Source organism: Benincasa hispida, chromosome 8, assembly GCF_027475165.1.
Source record: "Benincasa hispida cultivar pf3 chromosome 8, pf3_genome.v1.1, whole genome shotgun sequence".
NCBI classification, from domain to species: Eukaryota; Viridiplantae; Streptophyta; class Magnoliopsida; order Cucurbitales; family Cucurbitaceae; genus Benincasa; species Benincasa hispida.
Genome location: NC_143485.1, coordinates 42,985,614 through 43,001,977, shown reverse-complemented (window position 1 = coordinate 43,001,977; position 16,364 = coordinate 42,985,614). Strand labels below are relative to the sequence as shown.

General features: G+C 32.8%; 2 protein-coding genes across 3 annotated transcripts; both read left to right on the top strand.

The window, feature by feature from the left end:
* The first annotated feature begins 976 nt into the window (after positions 1-976).
* On the top strand, positions 977-6,317 carry LOC120082875 (calcium-dependent protein kinase 10). Its single transcript, XM_039038236.2, has 7 exons — positions 977-1,839; positions 2,001-2,144; positions 2,261-2,413; positions 4,267-4,382; positions 4,657-4,824; positions 5,153-5,383; positions 5,700-6,317. Exons 1-7 carry the CDS (start codon positions 1,185-1,187, stop codon positions 5,871-5,873), a joined length of 1,641 nt encoding a protein of 546 aa, XP_038894164.1. The 5' UTR covers positions 977-1,184; the 3' UTR covers positions 5,874-6,317.
* Positions 6,318-8,772: 2,455 nt separating this feature from the next.
* On the top strand, positions 8,773-12,114 carry LOC120082876 (DNAJ heat shock family protein). Of its 2 annotated transcripts, XM_039038239.2 has the most exons (3): positions 8,790-9,544; positions 10,899-11,116; positions 11,174-12,114. In XM_039038239.2, exons 1-3 carry the CDS (start codon positions 8,949-8,951, stop codon positions 11,341-11,343), a joined length of 984 nt encoding a protein of 327 aa, XP_038894167.1. In that variant the 5' UTR covers positions 8,790-8,948; the 3' UTR covers positions 11,344-12,114. The 2 variants fall into 2 exon arrangements, with proteins under 2 accessions (XP_038894165.1, XP_038894167.1); XM_039038237.2 differs by having other exon boundaries at positions 8,773-9,544; positions 10,899-12,114.
* Positions 12,115-16,364: the final 4,250 nt, after the last annotated feature.

Genomic DNA, 16,364 nt, shown 5'->3' with positions numbered 1-16,364 from the left:
GTGAACAACTTCAACAATTATTGGCTGTAAATCTTGACCTTCCATCAACCTCACCAACAAAAATTTGCAAGATCAACGGTTGAGATTGACTCTTTGCTTAAATACTATGTAGTTTCATTTGGCCCCAAATTATAATTTATACTTTATAATGTTGCCCAGATTATCAGTTGATGTGATAATTAGCTAGTAAAGTTTAGGTTGTTTATGATAATATTTGCATTCTTTAAAAATAATTGTAATATTATTATTGACTTTTCCTAAAGCTTCAAAATTACTTTTAAATTTCATTTAAAATTTTGGTGAAATTTGAGATTGAAAATGATTGTGGTTCACAATTTTTAATCTTAATTTTCCAACACTCTTATACGAAGATCAAAATTAATGTCATGACTTTTATTTTATGAGTATTTTTATTAATTTAGCCCAAATTTTAATATAAAAAATTAAAATTAATATTTAAACACAAATGATACAATATAATTAAACTATTGATTACATGTAATAAATGCTAGAAAAGTTAACTTTCTTTTTTTCCTTCTTACAAAGAAGGGAATTCGAACCGCAAGATTGATAATGAAGTATATGTAGTATATGTACTCACCATGAAATTGATAGTAAAATACACGTTCTCATGTTGGCTAGAAAATATTACCTTTCTTTTACGAGTTAGTTAAATCTTTTTAATTTATTGTAATATTTAAAAGATTAAATTATAAATTTAGTTCATACAATTTGAAAAAAAAAAAAAAAAAAAGTTAAAACTATAATTTCATCTTTATAGTTCATATGGTTTTTTAAATGCAAAATTGGGGAATGGACAAAGGGGAGAAGAAATGAGAGAAATTTAGTAGCGGAAATCGTATTATTTTAATCCAACTTCTTATGATTAGAAAATTTAATTTATATTAATTAATTACTCCAAATCATAATTCGTCGTCTTCCTAATTTACCCTTTTCAACCAATATTATAATAATTAGATATCATTACCATGATTTTTTCAAAATACCTTCTTTTTTCTCAACCGACCCCCGCGTTTTCTTTTCTCCCCTGCATTTCTCTCCTCGCCGATAACTACCTGCCTTGCCGCCGGCGACTGACTTCTTCACGGTGACGACCACAGGGGACTCGAGGTTTTACTGAAGATCGAGGACAAGGAACTTTTTCTTGCGATTCTTGTTGGAGCATGGGAAATTGTAACGCGTGTGTGAGACCGGAGACTACAGAGGACGAGAAGTCGGTGAATCGGAAGAAGAATGAAAAAGAGCGGAAATCGAATCCGTATACTCGAGATACTGCTGCTAGGTCGCCGGCTCCACTTAGGGTTTTGAAAGATGTGATGCCGCTTAGTCACCGGACGAGAATCAGCGACAAGTATATACTGGGGCTTGAACTAGGCCGTGGAGAGTTCGGGATCACGTATCTGTGTACTGATAGAGAGACGAAGGAGGCTTTGGCTTGTAAATCGATATCGAAGAGGAAGCTGAGGACTGCAGTGGATATAGAAGACGTGAGGCGAGAGGTTGCTATAATGTCGAATTTGCCTGAACATCCGAATATAGTGAAGCTTAAAGCGACCTACGAGGACAACGAGAATGTTCATCTTGTTATGGAGCTTTGCGAGGGAGGTGAGCTTTTCGATCGGATTGTAGCCAGAGGACACTACACCGAACGTGCTGCAGCGAACGTGGCGAGAACAATTGCTGAAGTGGTGAGGATGTGTCACGCTAACGGAGTTATGCACAGAGATTTGAAGCCTGAGAATTTCTTGTTTGCGAACAAGAAGGAGCATTCGCCTCTCAAAGCAATTGATTTTGGTCTTTCAGTGTTTTTCAAGCCTGGTAAGTTCGTTGGACTTCGATTCCTCTTCGTTGAGTACAGCAGAGCTTAATTCGGTTGTCTTTTAAGTTCCTTTGTTTCCATTTTTCGTTGGTTGGAAGCTATGGCATTTTTTATCGATTGTGTGTTGAATCTTAAGTGCTTCTATCTAACGAGATTTTAGGGGAAAAGTTTTCGGAGATAGTGGGGAGTCCATACTACATGGCGCCAGAAGTATTGAAAAGAAACTATGGACCAGAGGTTGATATTTGGAGTGCGGGTGTGATATTATATATTTTATTGTGCGGGGTTCCGCCATTCTGGGCTGGTAATATGGTTTTCTTTGCCATTTTTAGACCTCTCCAAATCTAAGTTAATCTGATTTCAAGATCAGTTAAATGGTTAAGTCTTTTGATTGTTTCTATTTTGGGAATCTGTTATTAGAGACTGAACAAGGAGTAGCTCTGGCAATTTTAAGGGGCGTACTTGATTTTAAGAGGGAACCATGGCCACAGATTTCAGAGAGTGCTAAAAGCCTTGTCCGGCAGATGTTGGAGCCAGAGCCTAAGAAGCGCTTAACTGCTCAGCAGGTGCTTGGTAAGTAGCTCGGCTTGTTCTTTTCCCACATTCATCCAAAGAAAAATACTTTGGTGCATCTTAGGTTGCACCTAACTTTGTGCAACCTAGCAAATTATCCAATTGTCCAATTACTGTCTGTTTCATGCAAACTCTTTTTTCTTCTTTTTAAAAATAATTTTGAATTTCTTTTACTGTGTGATTGGGGTGGGTTGCACAAAGATGGGGGCAGCTGAGGATGCACCCAAAGATTGCTCTTTGGCTAGTTGCTTTTGAGTTTTGGGTGCAAAGTTGCAACTATCTATCTTTTTCACTTGAATCAGGGTTTGGTGTATTTTTTTCATCCTGGACGTTTGAAATTTATGGCTGGGTTGGATGGACTTTCCAAAATGCTTAAAAATATGTTTTTGCACTTAAAAATACTTTTTTGAGAATTTCAAACAGGCCATTTGTTAGTTGCCCGGAACTGAGAATTGTGTGGTATCTCTTTCATTTAGTTTAGTTCTTATGAGATATGAGTTATGCCTCAGTGTAGCTGAAATCTGCTATATCTCTGAATCAAATAGTAATATCTGTTTTCCACCTTTTTTCCCACGAAACAATGATTTCAAGTGGACTGCGGCATTTTTCATAGCAGTCTTAAAATTATCACACTGGTCATTTTTTAAGCATAGCATACTGAATTGCATTGCCTTCAAATTATCGGCTTAAATACGAGAACCCCATGAGTAGGTTCATGGTTACTTGAATCCGATAGTTACTTTTTCTTTTGGCTTTTTATTATTGGTTTCATTTTCAATTTCAACTTAAATTTCACTATTTCAGTATCATTATTGACATACTGATCAGTTCAACTTAGTGCTTAAAGTGACGAAGTTTTGCAATTTTACTATTCCGGCATATTTAATTGGAAAAAGCATTGTGGAGATATTGGTACATCGAGTGACATGGAACAACATTTAGACAGCATGGCAAATTATATCTCTTAATTACCATGAAATCTAATTGATTCGTTTTATCAACTGTTCTCTAACATTTGTGATGTAAATATGAAATTGAGTTAGAAATTCTCCTTTACTCAATTGACAAAATTAACACATTGCTAAGTACAGATTGTTCAATGATATAGCGACCAAAAAAGTAGTTTACTGCTGCTTCTCATTACTGTCTTGGGTTAATTCTTGAAGCCTGAAATGGCCATTGTTTCAGTTAGTTGTTGGTGGGTGCTGTTAAGGGCTGATTGGTTCAACTTTGAGTACTGTTTGATTCATTGGCATACACATAAAGTTGGTTTAAAGTCTGTGTGCCCCCAATGAAATTTAAGGGTAGAAACTTGAAGCAATGCTGATTTATTGGTGGAGCTCAGAATCACTCTGGCACCTGTCTAATCCGCATTTTCTTTGAACATGATACATTTGGCTTCCTTTGCTGTCATGTCAGACATCTCTATTATTTGGAGACTAGAGAATCTGTTTCTTTGTTTTTTTCCTGGAGATGAAATTTGCTTCACGGTTGTGATTTGTGTACTCCAATCTTGCATTATCATCGTGTTCAGTATCCGTTTCTCTTTCTAAAATGATGGTACCTCTACCTATATCTAACCTTTTTCCTTGAGTTGGAAGTTTGCTTCATGACGAATTATATCCAAGCATAACAAACACGGCATTTAGCAAAATAATGCGACTTAGCAGTTTTTTTTTTTTTCCCCCCGCGGGGTTGGGGGGGGGGGGGCTACAAAGAATACATGTTGAACCTGCCTTTTCTTTGTCCTTTTTATTCCTGACGTTCATCATCAATAATAGATCTTTGAATAAATTTTCCACAGCATATGTTCAATTTTTTGTCTTCTGACAGCTCTTTCACTATAATTACAGATCATCCTTGGTTACAAAATGCAAAAAAAGCTCCAAATGTTCCACTAGGAGATATTGTAAGGATGAGACTCAAGCAGTTCTCTGTTATGAATAGGTTCAAAAAGAAAGCCCTAAGGGTAAGCCTTAAAGTGATCTATTATTTTCTGAATTACTAAATGACATTGTGCATAGCTTAATTAGTCGAGACATACACATCTAACTTAACTTAAATATTAAATATTAGATGTTCGATCACCACCTCACGTTTGAGCTCCCAATTAAAATAAAAATAAAAATAAAAATAAAAAAATAAAAAAGAAAGAAGAAGAAGAAAAGTGGAATTACTGAATAAGTATTACAGTGATGGAATTCATGATAACTAGGAGATACCTAAACTTCTAAAATGTGTAGGTGATAGCAGAGCACTTATCTGTTGAAGAAGTTGAAGTGATCAGAGATATGTTTTCTTTGATGGACACTGACAATGATGGGAAAGTATCTTTTGAGGAACTGAAAGCGGGACTAAAAAAGGTTGGCTCACAATTGGCTGAGCCCGAGATGAAAATGCTCATGGAAGTGGTAAGTTTCTATGTCCTCAATTCAGACTGAAATTTTGCTTTATGGTTTCAAGTTTACCGCTGAATGTGCTTACTCTTTTTACTTGAATGATTTATAAGCATTCCAATCCTTTTTCCTGATATTTTGTTTCCAAATTGCAATGTTGTTCCCCATGCTATCTCTTAATAATCATTTGGATATGAATTCATGTCAACCATTTTTACCCTGAAATGTTTGGGACATTTGACATGGAATGCTGCCTGCCTGAATGGAACTTGAAGAATTTCAGTTCACTTACTTTGGTATTACATATTGCAAATTATTTCAACTGATCGTCTGTTCTCGACAGGCCGATGTTGATGGTAATGGTGTACTGGATTATGGAGAGTTTGTAGCAGTTACAATACATTTGCAAAGGATGGAAAATGACGAGCATTTTCGCAGAGCATTTATGTTTTTTGATAAAAATGAAAGTGGGTTCATTGAATTAGATGAGCTACGGGTAGCCTTATCTGATGAAGCAGGTGAAACCGATAGTGATGTGCTGAATGAGATCATGCGCGAGGTTGACACAGACAAGGTGAGACTTTCTAGTCCACTAATCTATCCCTAGACCCGGAAAAGAAAAGAAAAAAATAACTGTGTATATGGTATACTTTAGCTAAATCAATTGAGAGACTAAAATTACAATAATTATTTATTACTCCACCATACTACTGCACAACTGGATGTTCATTGAAAAGATCAAGAGGGGATGAAATGCTGTCTTGTATCTGAACGTTTTGAAATATGGTCCATTAGCTCTCTCTTCTAATCTGTAGGTTCAATGTTTACTTTTTTTTAGTTCTCTTCCTAATAAGCTCATTTTAATTTCTTGTAAAAACAATAAATGTCAGGACGGACAAATAAGTTACGACGAGTTTGTGGCAATGATGAAAACTGGAACGGATTGGCGAAAGGCATCAAGGCAGTATTCTAGAGAGAGGTTCAAGAGTTTGAGTCTTAACCTAATGAAAGACGGATCGTTGCAGCTTCATGACGGGGTCACTGGAAAAGCCGTAGTCGTGTGAAGTGAATTCATTTCCTGATGTTGTTTTTGTTTATCCTGCCGAGTGTAGTAGTTTTTCCATTCCATTTATCCCAATCACGCCTGTTATAGAATAGTACGAGAGGTTTCGAACAGCGGGCGGCAAGATTTGTTTACCAGGATGAGCTTCCTCAATGTGCTGCCTCTGACATTAGGTACCCTCTGAGTTTGCAGAGATCACAACACTATTGGAACAAGTACTTGGTGCAGCTTGTCCTGGATCTCATGGAGGGAGGTAGAGTAAATAGGCATTTTATTCCTGAAAATCTTCTTCACTTGTATATTTTTCTTTACATTATTTGCTTGTGATGATTTACTGGGTGGGCCTTCATAACTTTGAAGGAACACCATAGAGCAAAAGAAGTTGACGGTGGAACTGCTTGTTGGGATTTGAGTTTGAGGAAATTTAATGGTTTCTGTTTGTACAGATTGGAAACACTCCAAATTTCTGCTCTCTTGGATGACAGCCTTAGCTTCATGTAGGGTTTTTTGGCACTCAAACCCAAAATTTGGAAGTTTGTTCTAAGAATAGAATGCCGCACAATTGATTTTTTTCTCTCCCCTTATTAGTTTGACCAGTGGAAAAAGTATATGTCAAATACCGTTGAACTATACTCACTTTTAACTCACCTTAACGTACTTAATTGAATTAATTATTTTTCTGTCGGTATCAGAAAGGAATACAGTAATTGTTTGTATGATCAGTCAACTTTGACAATAACATCAAATCAATGCAAGTTGCCAATGTTAGGTAATGCAATGTTTCTAATTTTGGGTGAAATGAATCAAATTGATGATTATTTTTATCCAAAGTTTTATTATTTCAATCACTTTCATTAGATGCCCACCGACTGAAACTGGTGGATTTTTCTCACTTCCTACTCTGTACCATAAAATTTCCTTCCAAATAATGAGTGATTTTTGTTCAAATTCATTAGATTTCAAATCATGACGACATTGTTTTTTTCCTAACTAAAAGGATATGAAGTCAAATTTGATATCTTTTATTTTTTAAAAAATCAACCAAAAATCACTCAATCAAATTGCAACCATATAGTATTTTAAATTTTACTTCCTTTATGCACAAGTATTATGAGTGAAAAGTGCTTTTCAAAACAATAGTAATAAAATCACTGAATCAGATATCTTTTCTATTTAACATTCACATAACCTACACCTAAAATAACATTGACATAACGTAACGTGAGAGTATTTCTCAAAAAATAAGGGAAAAAAACGTAATGGGAAAGAAAATAGAATTTTCTTTTTCTTTAATTATTCTGTATTTCACAATTTTATAAATTAAAGCCACCATTTAATTAATTATTTGATCGGACTTGATTTCTTTACATTTCTTTACATTAAATTAACATCAAAATATAATGCGAATCATTTGGAACGTTTAGTTGTCTTTTATAAGTTTTGTACGCTGAAACACAAAATTAATTATTTAAAACGACTTTCCATTTTTATTATCAAGTTATTATTATACTACACTTTCCACTTTGCAGAATGCCCAATAAGAAATAAGAAAAAATAGCAAATATCAACTTATATCCAATTTTTTTTGGAAATGTATCTATTAAAATACTAAATAAATGATTGTATCAATTTAAATTCGATTTAATCATTACGGATTAAAATTAATAATTATCTTCATCTAGTTTCATCTAAAATCAGCTTTAAATCACTTAAATAAAATTATTCTTCATTTAATATCTGTTAGTGTCCGAGTCAACTTATGTAGCCACTATGAACACTCAACTTTTTAGCATTTATTGAAACTATGTCTCACTTTTTACCACATGTCAATCTACTAAAGTAACTAGAAATAATATCAATCGATAAAAATAACTGAAAGTGAGTAATGAAAAACCACTTAGTTTTAGTGGAAAAAAAATATTAGGTATTGGTTTCTATACTTTTGTTTAATTTTAGTTCCTATACTTTCAAATTTCTAATTTTAGTTCTTGTATTTTCAATAAGTCTTAAATTTAGTCCTTATTGATAACTTATTGTCATTTTTTAATCTATTAGCATTTCCATTATAAAGTTTAGAAATATATCCACGTATTATATATTTTTTACATGAAAATTATTATTATTAGTTAACCAATTTCAAAATTAACTTCGAAAAAATTAATTTAATATTTATTAAAAGTACACAGACTAATACCGAACATTTGAAAGTACGAGACCAAAATTGAACAAACTACAAAGTAAGACAAAAATAATATTACTATCTGTTTGCTTTTTACTAGGAGCGTTAAAAAAATCCGATGACCCAAAAAATTGATCAACCTAATCCAATCCATGCTATTTGGGTTGGATTATCAACTCATTTGGGTTGAGTTGAGTTCATTTATAGATTGAGTTGGTTCATGAGTTCACCTAAAATAACCTGAACCAACTCAAACTTATTATTGATTTTAAAATTTATTTTTCTTTCTTATGACACAAGTATATATACATAATTAAATCAAAATTTTACTTATTTTAAAATAAAATTTTAGATGTATAACTCAAGTAACCCGAACCGACCCAATTCAAAATTTTCATGGTTGGGTTGAGTTCGTTTTTTAATAAGAATTATTTGGGTTGAAAAAATTCACCAATCGAACAATTGAGTTGAACCTAAAAAATCCTTCAATCCAACCCAAGTTAACTCAACCCAACCCATGAATAGAGTTTGCACCTGTCTAATTTACCTAAAACTTACATTAAAATAATAATAATAATAATAATAATATTTAAGGGAAAAACTGGGTCGGGTTGCTGACGCCCCGGATTCGGGCACGTGTTAGAAACCGAGTCCACAAGATCGTGGGTCCCACTACACAATATTCCTTTCTTACACGAATTCTTTCCAAATAACCGTCAGATTCGGAGCTGGATTCTCTTTTCCGTTACTCATCCAACGGCCAATCTTTCTTCTTCCCAATTTCCGGCGAGAAAAAGAAAACCCCAACGAACGAAGAGCAAGAAGAAAGCAAAGCAAAGCAAAGAAGAACGATTTTTTCTTTCTTTCTTTCTTTCATTGTTACAGAGAAACAAAACTATGGGGAAGGATTACTATAACATACTGAAAGTAAGCCGAAGCGCCAGCGATGAAGATTTGAAGAGAGCTTACAAGAGATTAGCTTTGTTTTGGCATCCAGACAAGAACCCTTCTAACAAACAAGAAGCTGAGGCCAAATTCAAGCAAATTTCTGAGGCTTATGATGTTCTTAGCGATCCTCAAAAGCGTCAGATCTACGACCTTTACGGTGAAGAAACCCTCAAGTCCGGCAAGATTCCGCCGCCCACACCTCACGCCACCTCCTCCTCCGCTTATACTCCGGTTTACCAGCATTTTCAACGCCAACATCCTAATACTTCCACCTTCAAGTTTAAACCCAGGAACGCGGATGATATTTATGCGGAATTTTTCGGATCGGAGAGTGGTGGCGGGAGTAATAATGTCGATGGGGGTGGGAAGAGTAGAGGGGTTAGGGATGAGTTTTTTAGGTTTCGGAATGGGACGGAGAATGGGAATGGTGTTCAAGGGAAGAAAGCGGCTGCAGTTGAGAATGCGTTGCCTTGTACCTTGGAGGAGCTCTATAAAGGCGCTAAAAAGAAGATGAGAATTTCGAGGAATGTTTATGATGTTTCTGGGTATGTGACTTTTCGGTTTCCTTCTTTCAAATTTCAATTCGATGTTGTATTGTTTTGATTCTTGATATTTGCGTTATGTTATTCTTCATTGCATGCCGTCTCCTTTGGATTGTATTTGGTAACTGAGCTCTGTGTATTTACGTTGGCCTCTTTTCAATCTCCCTTTTCATGGAATTCTATCGCAAAGAAGATTGAAGAATTTGTATGTGATTGAGATATGCTTGCCGTATGGCTCATGGGAGCTTAGCACGATAAAGAATGTTTACTTCTGATTGCCCTTTGGCCCCCTTCTAGTTCTGGTAGAATGTTTCGTAATGTGTTCTATTTACCCCCATCAAGAAGTTCTTGCTTGGTTTTCACTGCTATTTTGAATACATACGTCGCTGCATAACTCTTGAGCCCAATAGATTTCATGACAATAACTATGTTTCGAAGAGTTATTGTTGCTTACGCCCTCTCTTTGAGGCTAGACACAAATCTTTAGCCTTGAAGCTAATGCCTTCGGATCATGGGCTCTAGTGGAAGAAGTTTGTGCCTCCTTAAGAACACATTGAGGCTTGGAGGTTTTGTGTCCTTATACCTTGTATATAATGGTTAGAAGAATAATGTTAATTTATTGCCTACTCCTCTACCATGAAAGGAGTATAAACCAATACTATTAACTAAGATCCATCCTTTAGAATTCTCATTGAAGGAACTACTGATTGTGTGAGTTTTTTCTATTGCTTTCATATAATTATTAAGTCTAATAATACTTGATTATGCATTTTTTTAATAAGATACGTGATTATACATTGCCATGGTTTTTGTAGAAAAAGAAAATTAAGTTGTGGCTTATGCCTTGCCTCTTTAGACAAAGAAAGTCTCGGGGCTGCCTAAAGCGTTGGGGGTAGTCCGCTTGTTTACTTTTAGGTGCACTTTCTCAGGTTTCAAAATTCAATTCCTTGTTATTATTAGACAACGTCTAGTAGATGACCGGATTCCATAACAAGCTGATTTTGAGCATAAAAGATATCAGCCGTTTCTATAAGATGAACTTTCTAGTTTTAACATGTAGCAGGGGCATGATTTCAAATGTATGAACTATTTATTTCACCGTGTCTATTATTCATTCCAAGGCATATGCAGGCATTGTAATGTCTCTGGAGTATAGGTACAAGTTCTTGAATAATTTCGTGTATTCCAAGGCTTGCAATTGTCTCACATGCACACTTTAGATGTGATTATGAATCTGATTGAAACCAAGACTTGGGACGTGCTGGTTTTTTTAGTAATGTGATTTTCTTTTATACCGTTGTGAAAGAATATGCCTTGAAGTTTATATCTGATGTGGTGTTGATCGATTCTTTTGCAGCAAGTTCAGGACAGTTGAAGAGATATTGACAATAGATATAAAGCCGGGGTGGAAGAAGGGGACAAAGATCACTTTTCCTCTGAAGGGAAATCAGGAGCCTGGCATCATTCCAGCAGATCTTATATTTGTAGTGGATGAAAAACCGCATGCTACATACCGGAGGGATGGGAATGATCTTGTGATGAACCATGAAATAACGCTGCTGGAATCACTCACAGGTAAAACTCTCGAACTTACTTCTCTGGATGGAAGGACTCTCATGATCCCTATAACAGATATTGTCAAACCTGGTGATGAGATGGTTCTGGCAAATGAAGGAATGCCAATCTCAAAGGAACCTGGGAAGAAGGGAAATTTGAGAATCAAATTTGATGTCAAGTATCCATCAAGGCTTACAACAGAACAGAAGTCTGACCTGATAAGAGTTCTTGGTGTAGTTTCATAGCATACACACCCACTTGGGAATAAAAAGAGTTGCCCATATTAACACATAGATAGCATATTATTCCCTGTAAATATAAACTCTGCATGATCTTGAAGAATGTGAAATGTTGGTAAGTCTTTTCTTTATTTTGGGTGGGGGATCATTTGCTTGCGAATGAAATTTTTGGTAACTGGCAGGCATAGAAGAGGCATTAGATCAGTATATATTATTTATGGGGTATGTCATCTGTGATGATTTTTGACAGAGTTAGTGTTTTTCTTTCCCTCTTTAGTGTTAGTTTTTTGAGGGAAATTTCTTATTGCTCTGTACTTAGTGTTAGACGACTTTTAACTTCAAAATTTTGATCTCATCAAATTGAACTCTGAACTTGAATAGGTGGTGAAATCGATTTTCTATTATGACTAAAAGATTTGTCTTTGTGAAAGGGTTGATTTTATGGTTATCATAGGCATTGTTTTCCCTTTTTCTTCTTTTAGATTTGGCTTTCTTATGGAATTTGTGTGTTTTGTAGCTTGATTTTAGATGTCTTATTGTCTAATTGTTATTAATTCTCCATCTTGGGTTTATAAAGAGGTTGATTTCACCACTTATACAATCTTCAAAGGAGTTCTATTTAATGAAATTAAATTTTGATAGTTAAAATTGACCTCTTCAAGTTCATTTTATTTTATGTTGGGAATGTGGAATATATGCAATTTGAAGTGTAATTGGATGGTTTACATACTTGATACTGATTGATTATAATGATCTCATAATTATTTCCATTTTGTATATTTTTATTTTGTCATTATCATTAGGTCTCTGTCAACATTCTCAACTTTATATATCATAGAATCTACATTGTAATATTTCATTAAGATATGAATATTATAATATATTTACCAAAATAAGACAAAATAGTAATAATTTATTTCAGCTTTTAAACTACTTTCTGTACTGATTAATTTTAAATCTTCTGTTAATAGAAGATAATAGACATTTCTCATCTTCAAACGTACCAGCCCATTTGAATTTTGTATGTTCTTTCTCTCGTATATCCTTCTTATGACCCCAATATTATTTCATGCTGCACATTTTCTTTTATTTATATCATAATATAATTTAGTGGCCACATTAATTGTGATATACAAAATGAGGGAATAATATAATAGGGTTATGTGATGAAAGATATGTACGCAAAAAAAATCGTTACTTTACCAAAGTGAGCATAATTCAACGGAGAAAATATCTAGTACTATTGTAGGACCTATTACTCTCATTCATAATTTGACATATCATTAAATAATTTATTAATTTATCATTGATTTAATTTGTAGACCTCACATTATTCTTAAATGCTACATGACACGTAATGAATGGAGATAGTATGGACAGTTCTCCATATTACGGTATTACTTAAATTTATACTCTAAAAATGACCATTGAGAGTATTGAATTTGTACTACAATTAACATTGATGAGTTAGGGTAGGGCAATAAGTTTGTATGTGGTTTTGAAGGATAAAAGAACATCCATAAATGGCATGTTTTTGGTCCCCTTGGAGGACCACTTCCCTACATTAAAGCTCTTAAAAGACATTTTCATATTTAGATACATTGTTAATGTATAAATGTACTATATGGCATGTTCTTGACATGTAGCCATGCCAATAAAAGATCCGGTTACGTAAGCAATAAATCATTTTTTATTTCAAACTTGGTAGCTTGTATCAATTTCAACCTTAATTTTTTAATTTCATCGAATTCAACTAAGTATAGCAATTTCCCCCTTTTTTTTTTGTCCTTGATTCAATTTTCACTAATTTATCTACTAATTTTAACCCCAAAAAAAGTATAAATATCTTCATGAACTCTTAAATTCCAATAAAATAAAATTTTGCACAAAAACATTGAATAACTCTATCAAAATTCATTAATTTTAACAAAGAAAACTTAACTTTAATGTTGTTTTTCTCTCAAATTTGATCGACTTCATATAATAGAAATATTTTATAATCTATTGAGAATGTATAAGAGAGAACACTTTTAAAAAAATATTTGAAACGAGAATTTATTAGAGGATTGAAATTGGAGCCCTTTTTAAAGTTTAAGGTAAATGTTGTAACACTAATTTAAGTTTGAGGTGTTTATGATTAAAATTGATACAATTTGATAAATTAATGAATTAAAAATATTGCTGATATATATGAAAAAGAAAAAGAAAAGAGAAATATTTAAAAAATTTAGTGGGTTAAAAACATCTCCAAAATGGAATATAAAAAGTCCAACTATGGTTGATTTTTTTTTGTAGGTGAGTTGCAGTCATTGTAAGAAAGAAGATAGAACAATAAATGTGAGTCAAAACAAAGTCTGTAGCTTCAGAGTTAATAATGTTTCAGCTTCTACCAAAACAAGAAATTGTTCCAAAAAAGAGGTGTTATGCTTGTTGTTCAATTGGATTGGCCATTGGCCATACCCATTTCATCAATTCATGTGATTTCTTATCTCTTTGCTGCAACACCAAACAGTACTTCTCAGTTCTCAATATAACAACAGCCACTGATTCCAATAGAAAATATTTCCTCTACTATATACTCATTTTATTTATTGTTATAATATGTTACTATTATTTCACGAATCTTTCAAATTGTTCTAATAACTCCACAATTTAAACTATCCAGTCCAAAATATAAAGATTGAGGTGGGTTAGAATTTTTTTTTTCTTCTTTTTTTTGGATTTACTCAACATAATTCGAATAATATATATATATATATATATATTAACTGAAAAAAACTTTACACACATATATAATTAACTGACGGTGGATTAATGCATTTGTAAATTTTTAATGTTTTTCTTTTAGAATTGTTATGATTTTTATCTTTGTTTAAAGTTTGTATTTGATATTTAACATTTGAATATTATGAGATTTTAATTAAGAGTTATGTGTTGTGGATAAATTTGAATGTTTTAAAATAATTTACAAAAATCCAACAACCCACGTCTCGAGTCTTTAAGTCTTTTGGGTAACCAATCCAACCAATTCAAATTTTTTAATTAGTTCATAAAACTCCAAACCCAACCTAACCCATCTACACTCTTATAAGTCTTAGTATTTATATTTTTGGGACAGTTGCAAATATAGCTATAAGATTGAAAATATTTGCAGATATAGTACAATGCAATTTTTTTTTAATAAATATAGTAAAATTTAGATTTAGCTCACAGAGTCTAGTTTATCATTTATAGATTTTCCTATATTTGTAAATACTTAATAATATCATCATACATTTAATTATTAACTCTAAAAGTGTTACCCATTGCAATTACTCATTTTTTTTAAAAAAAAATATCATGAATATGAAAAATGATGAAATAGAATTGGGATTAGGAAATACTTTTTCTTGCATAAGCACAAATGACCCACACTACAGGTATACATAGGTTGGGTTAAGGGTATTTTTTAGACCAACCCAAAATTCGGGTTGGTGTTATCAGATTATAACTTTTTTCTTTTTTAATTAAAAACATGTAAATTTATTTACAACACATAATTAATAACTAAAATCTTATAAAATTCAAATGTTAAAAACCAAATATCTATGATATTTATCACAAACTTAAAACAAAAGACAAGTATCATAATAATTCTAAAAGAAAAATATTTAAAGTTCACAAATTAACCAATTTAAAGTAATCAAACTTTAAACAAAGATATATATATATATAAAAATCGGGTTGGGTTAGGTCAATCCAAAATTTTTTATAGTCAATCTGCAATCCAATTCAACCCGAAAAATTCGAAGAAGTTTAATCTAATCGAACTCAATTTAATGTTTATATTTTAGATTGGATAATGTAGATTTTTAGGATTGGCTTTAAATTGAGTAGTTTGAAATCAGCAGTCTTTTGAGGACCCATTTCTGTGTGTGTGTGTGTGTGTTGTTTATGGCTTGGGAACATGGGCTTTGATATTGTTCCATAAATGAAAGGGCTTAGGCTGTTGCAGGCTGCATGCAGGCCACTTCAAAAAGGGGGGGGGAAAAACAGCACATGTGAGCTGCCTAATCCCAGCCTAGCCATCATCTCTACACATCCAAATCTCTTTCTCTCTCTAAAACCCATTTGAAAGACACCTCTCAATAATGGGATAAGACCATTCTCATCCACAGATTCCACAAATTCATCCACTCCCCACCAACACCAACTCTTCATCATCATCTAATTATAATTATATTCACTATAAAATTGTTTTTTCTTCACAATTACTTTCATTAGTTATGAAAATTTATTCTCAATATAATGTATAAGCCATTAATTACTATTTTAGAATTCGATAGCTCAATTTTGATCAATCATTTTATTTCAATATTACTTTGATTAATCCACCTTTTTGTTTTGTGTGTTTATCATACTCAATAAGCTAAAATATGATCGGTTATACTTGTTTTACAATTATATATATTATAACTTGCAATTCATTGATTGTAAACAAAATGATTGATATGGGATTGTTCCCCTTGTGGATGGTTGCTTTCTTTTTGGTGAATGAATCTCATGGGGTTTCAATCATTTTTCTTGATGCCATATTCATTATGAAACCTTAAAATATGTGTATATATAAAATATGAAATATGAGTGAAAAGGGTCTAAAGGTAAAAACTCTAACCTAAATTACATTATATTAAATATTTTTGCATGGTGGTCCAAATATATATATTATTAAAAGCATTGAAATTGAAGTAAGTTCAAGCTTCATCAACCACTCAATATATTTAAATCTAAAAATTGAAATTATATAGTGTTATTTTATTGTAGCCAAAAGATGCCATCAATAAATGTACTTGTCTCATATACTAATCATGCCAAAAAGAAAAAAAAAAAAAGGAATATTTGATTATGATGTGAGATGCACAAATATGAATATAGTTTAAGATGTGTTAAAGTAATTGAACGTTTATATATGATTTCAAAACAATAAGAAGAACTTAATACATTAAATAGAAATTGATAATATTGGAAACCAGAAAACAAACTTGTAT

Coding starts and splice junctions, on each gene's coding strand:
- LOC120082876 (XM_039038237.2), top strand. CDS start 8,949: ATGGGGAAGGATTACTATAACATACTGAAAGTAAGCCGAAGCGCCAGC. Junction 9,545..10,898: donor AATGTTTATGATGTTTCTGG/GTATGTGACTTT, acceptor ATTCTTTTGCAG/CAAGTTCAGGACAGTTGAAG.
- LOC120082875 (XM_039038236.2), top strand. CDS start 1,185: ATGGGAAATTGTAACGCGTGTGTGAGACCGGAGACTACAGAGGACGAG. Junction 1,840..2,000: donor TTCAGTGTTTTTCAAGCCTG/GTAAGTTCGTTG, acceptor ACGAGATTTTAG/GGGAAAAGTTTTCGGAGATA. Junction 4,825..5,152: donor TGAAAATGCTCATGGAAGTG/GTAAGTTTCTAT, acceptor TGTTCTCGACAG/GCCGATGTTGATGGTAATGG.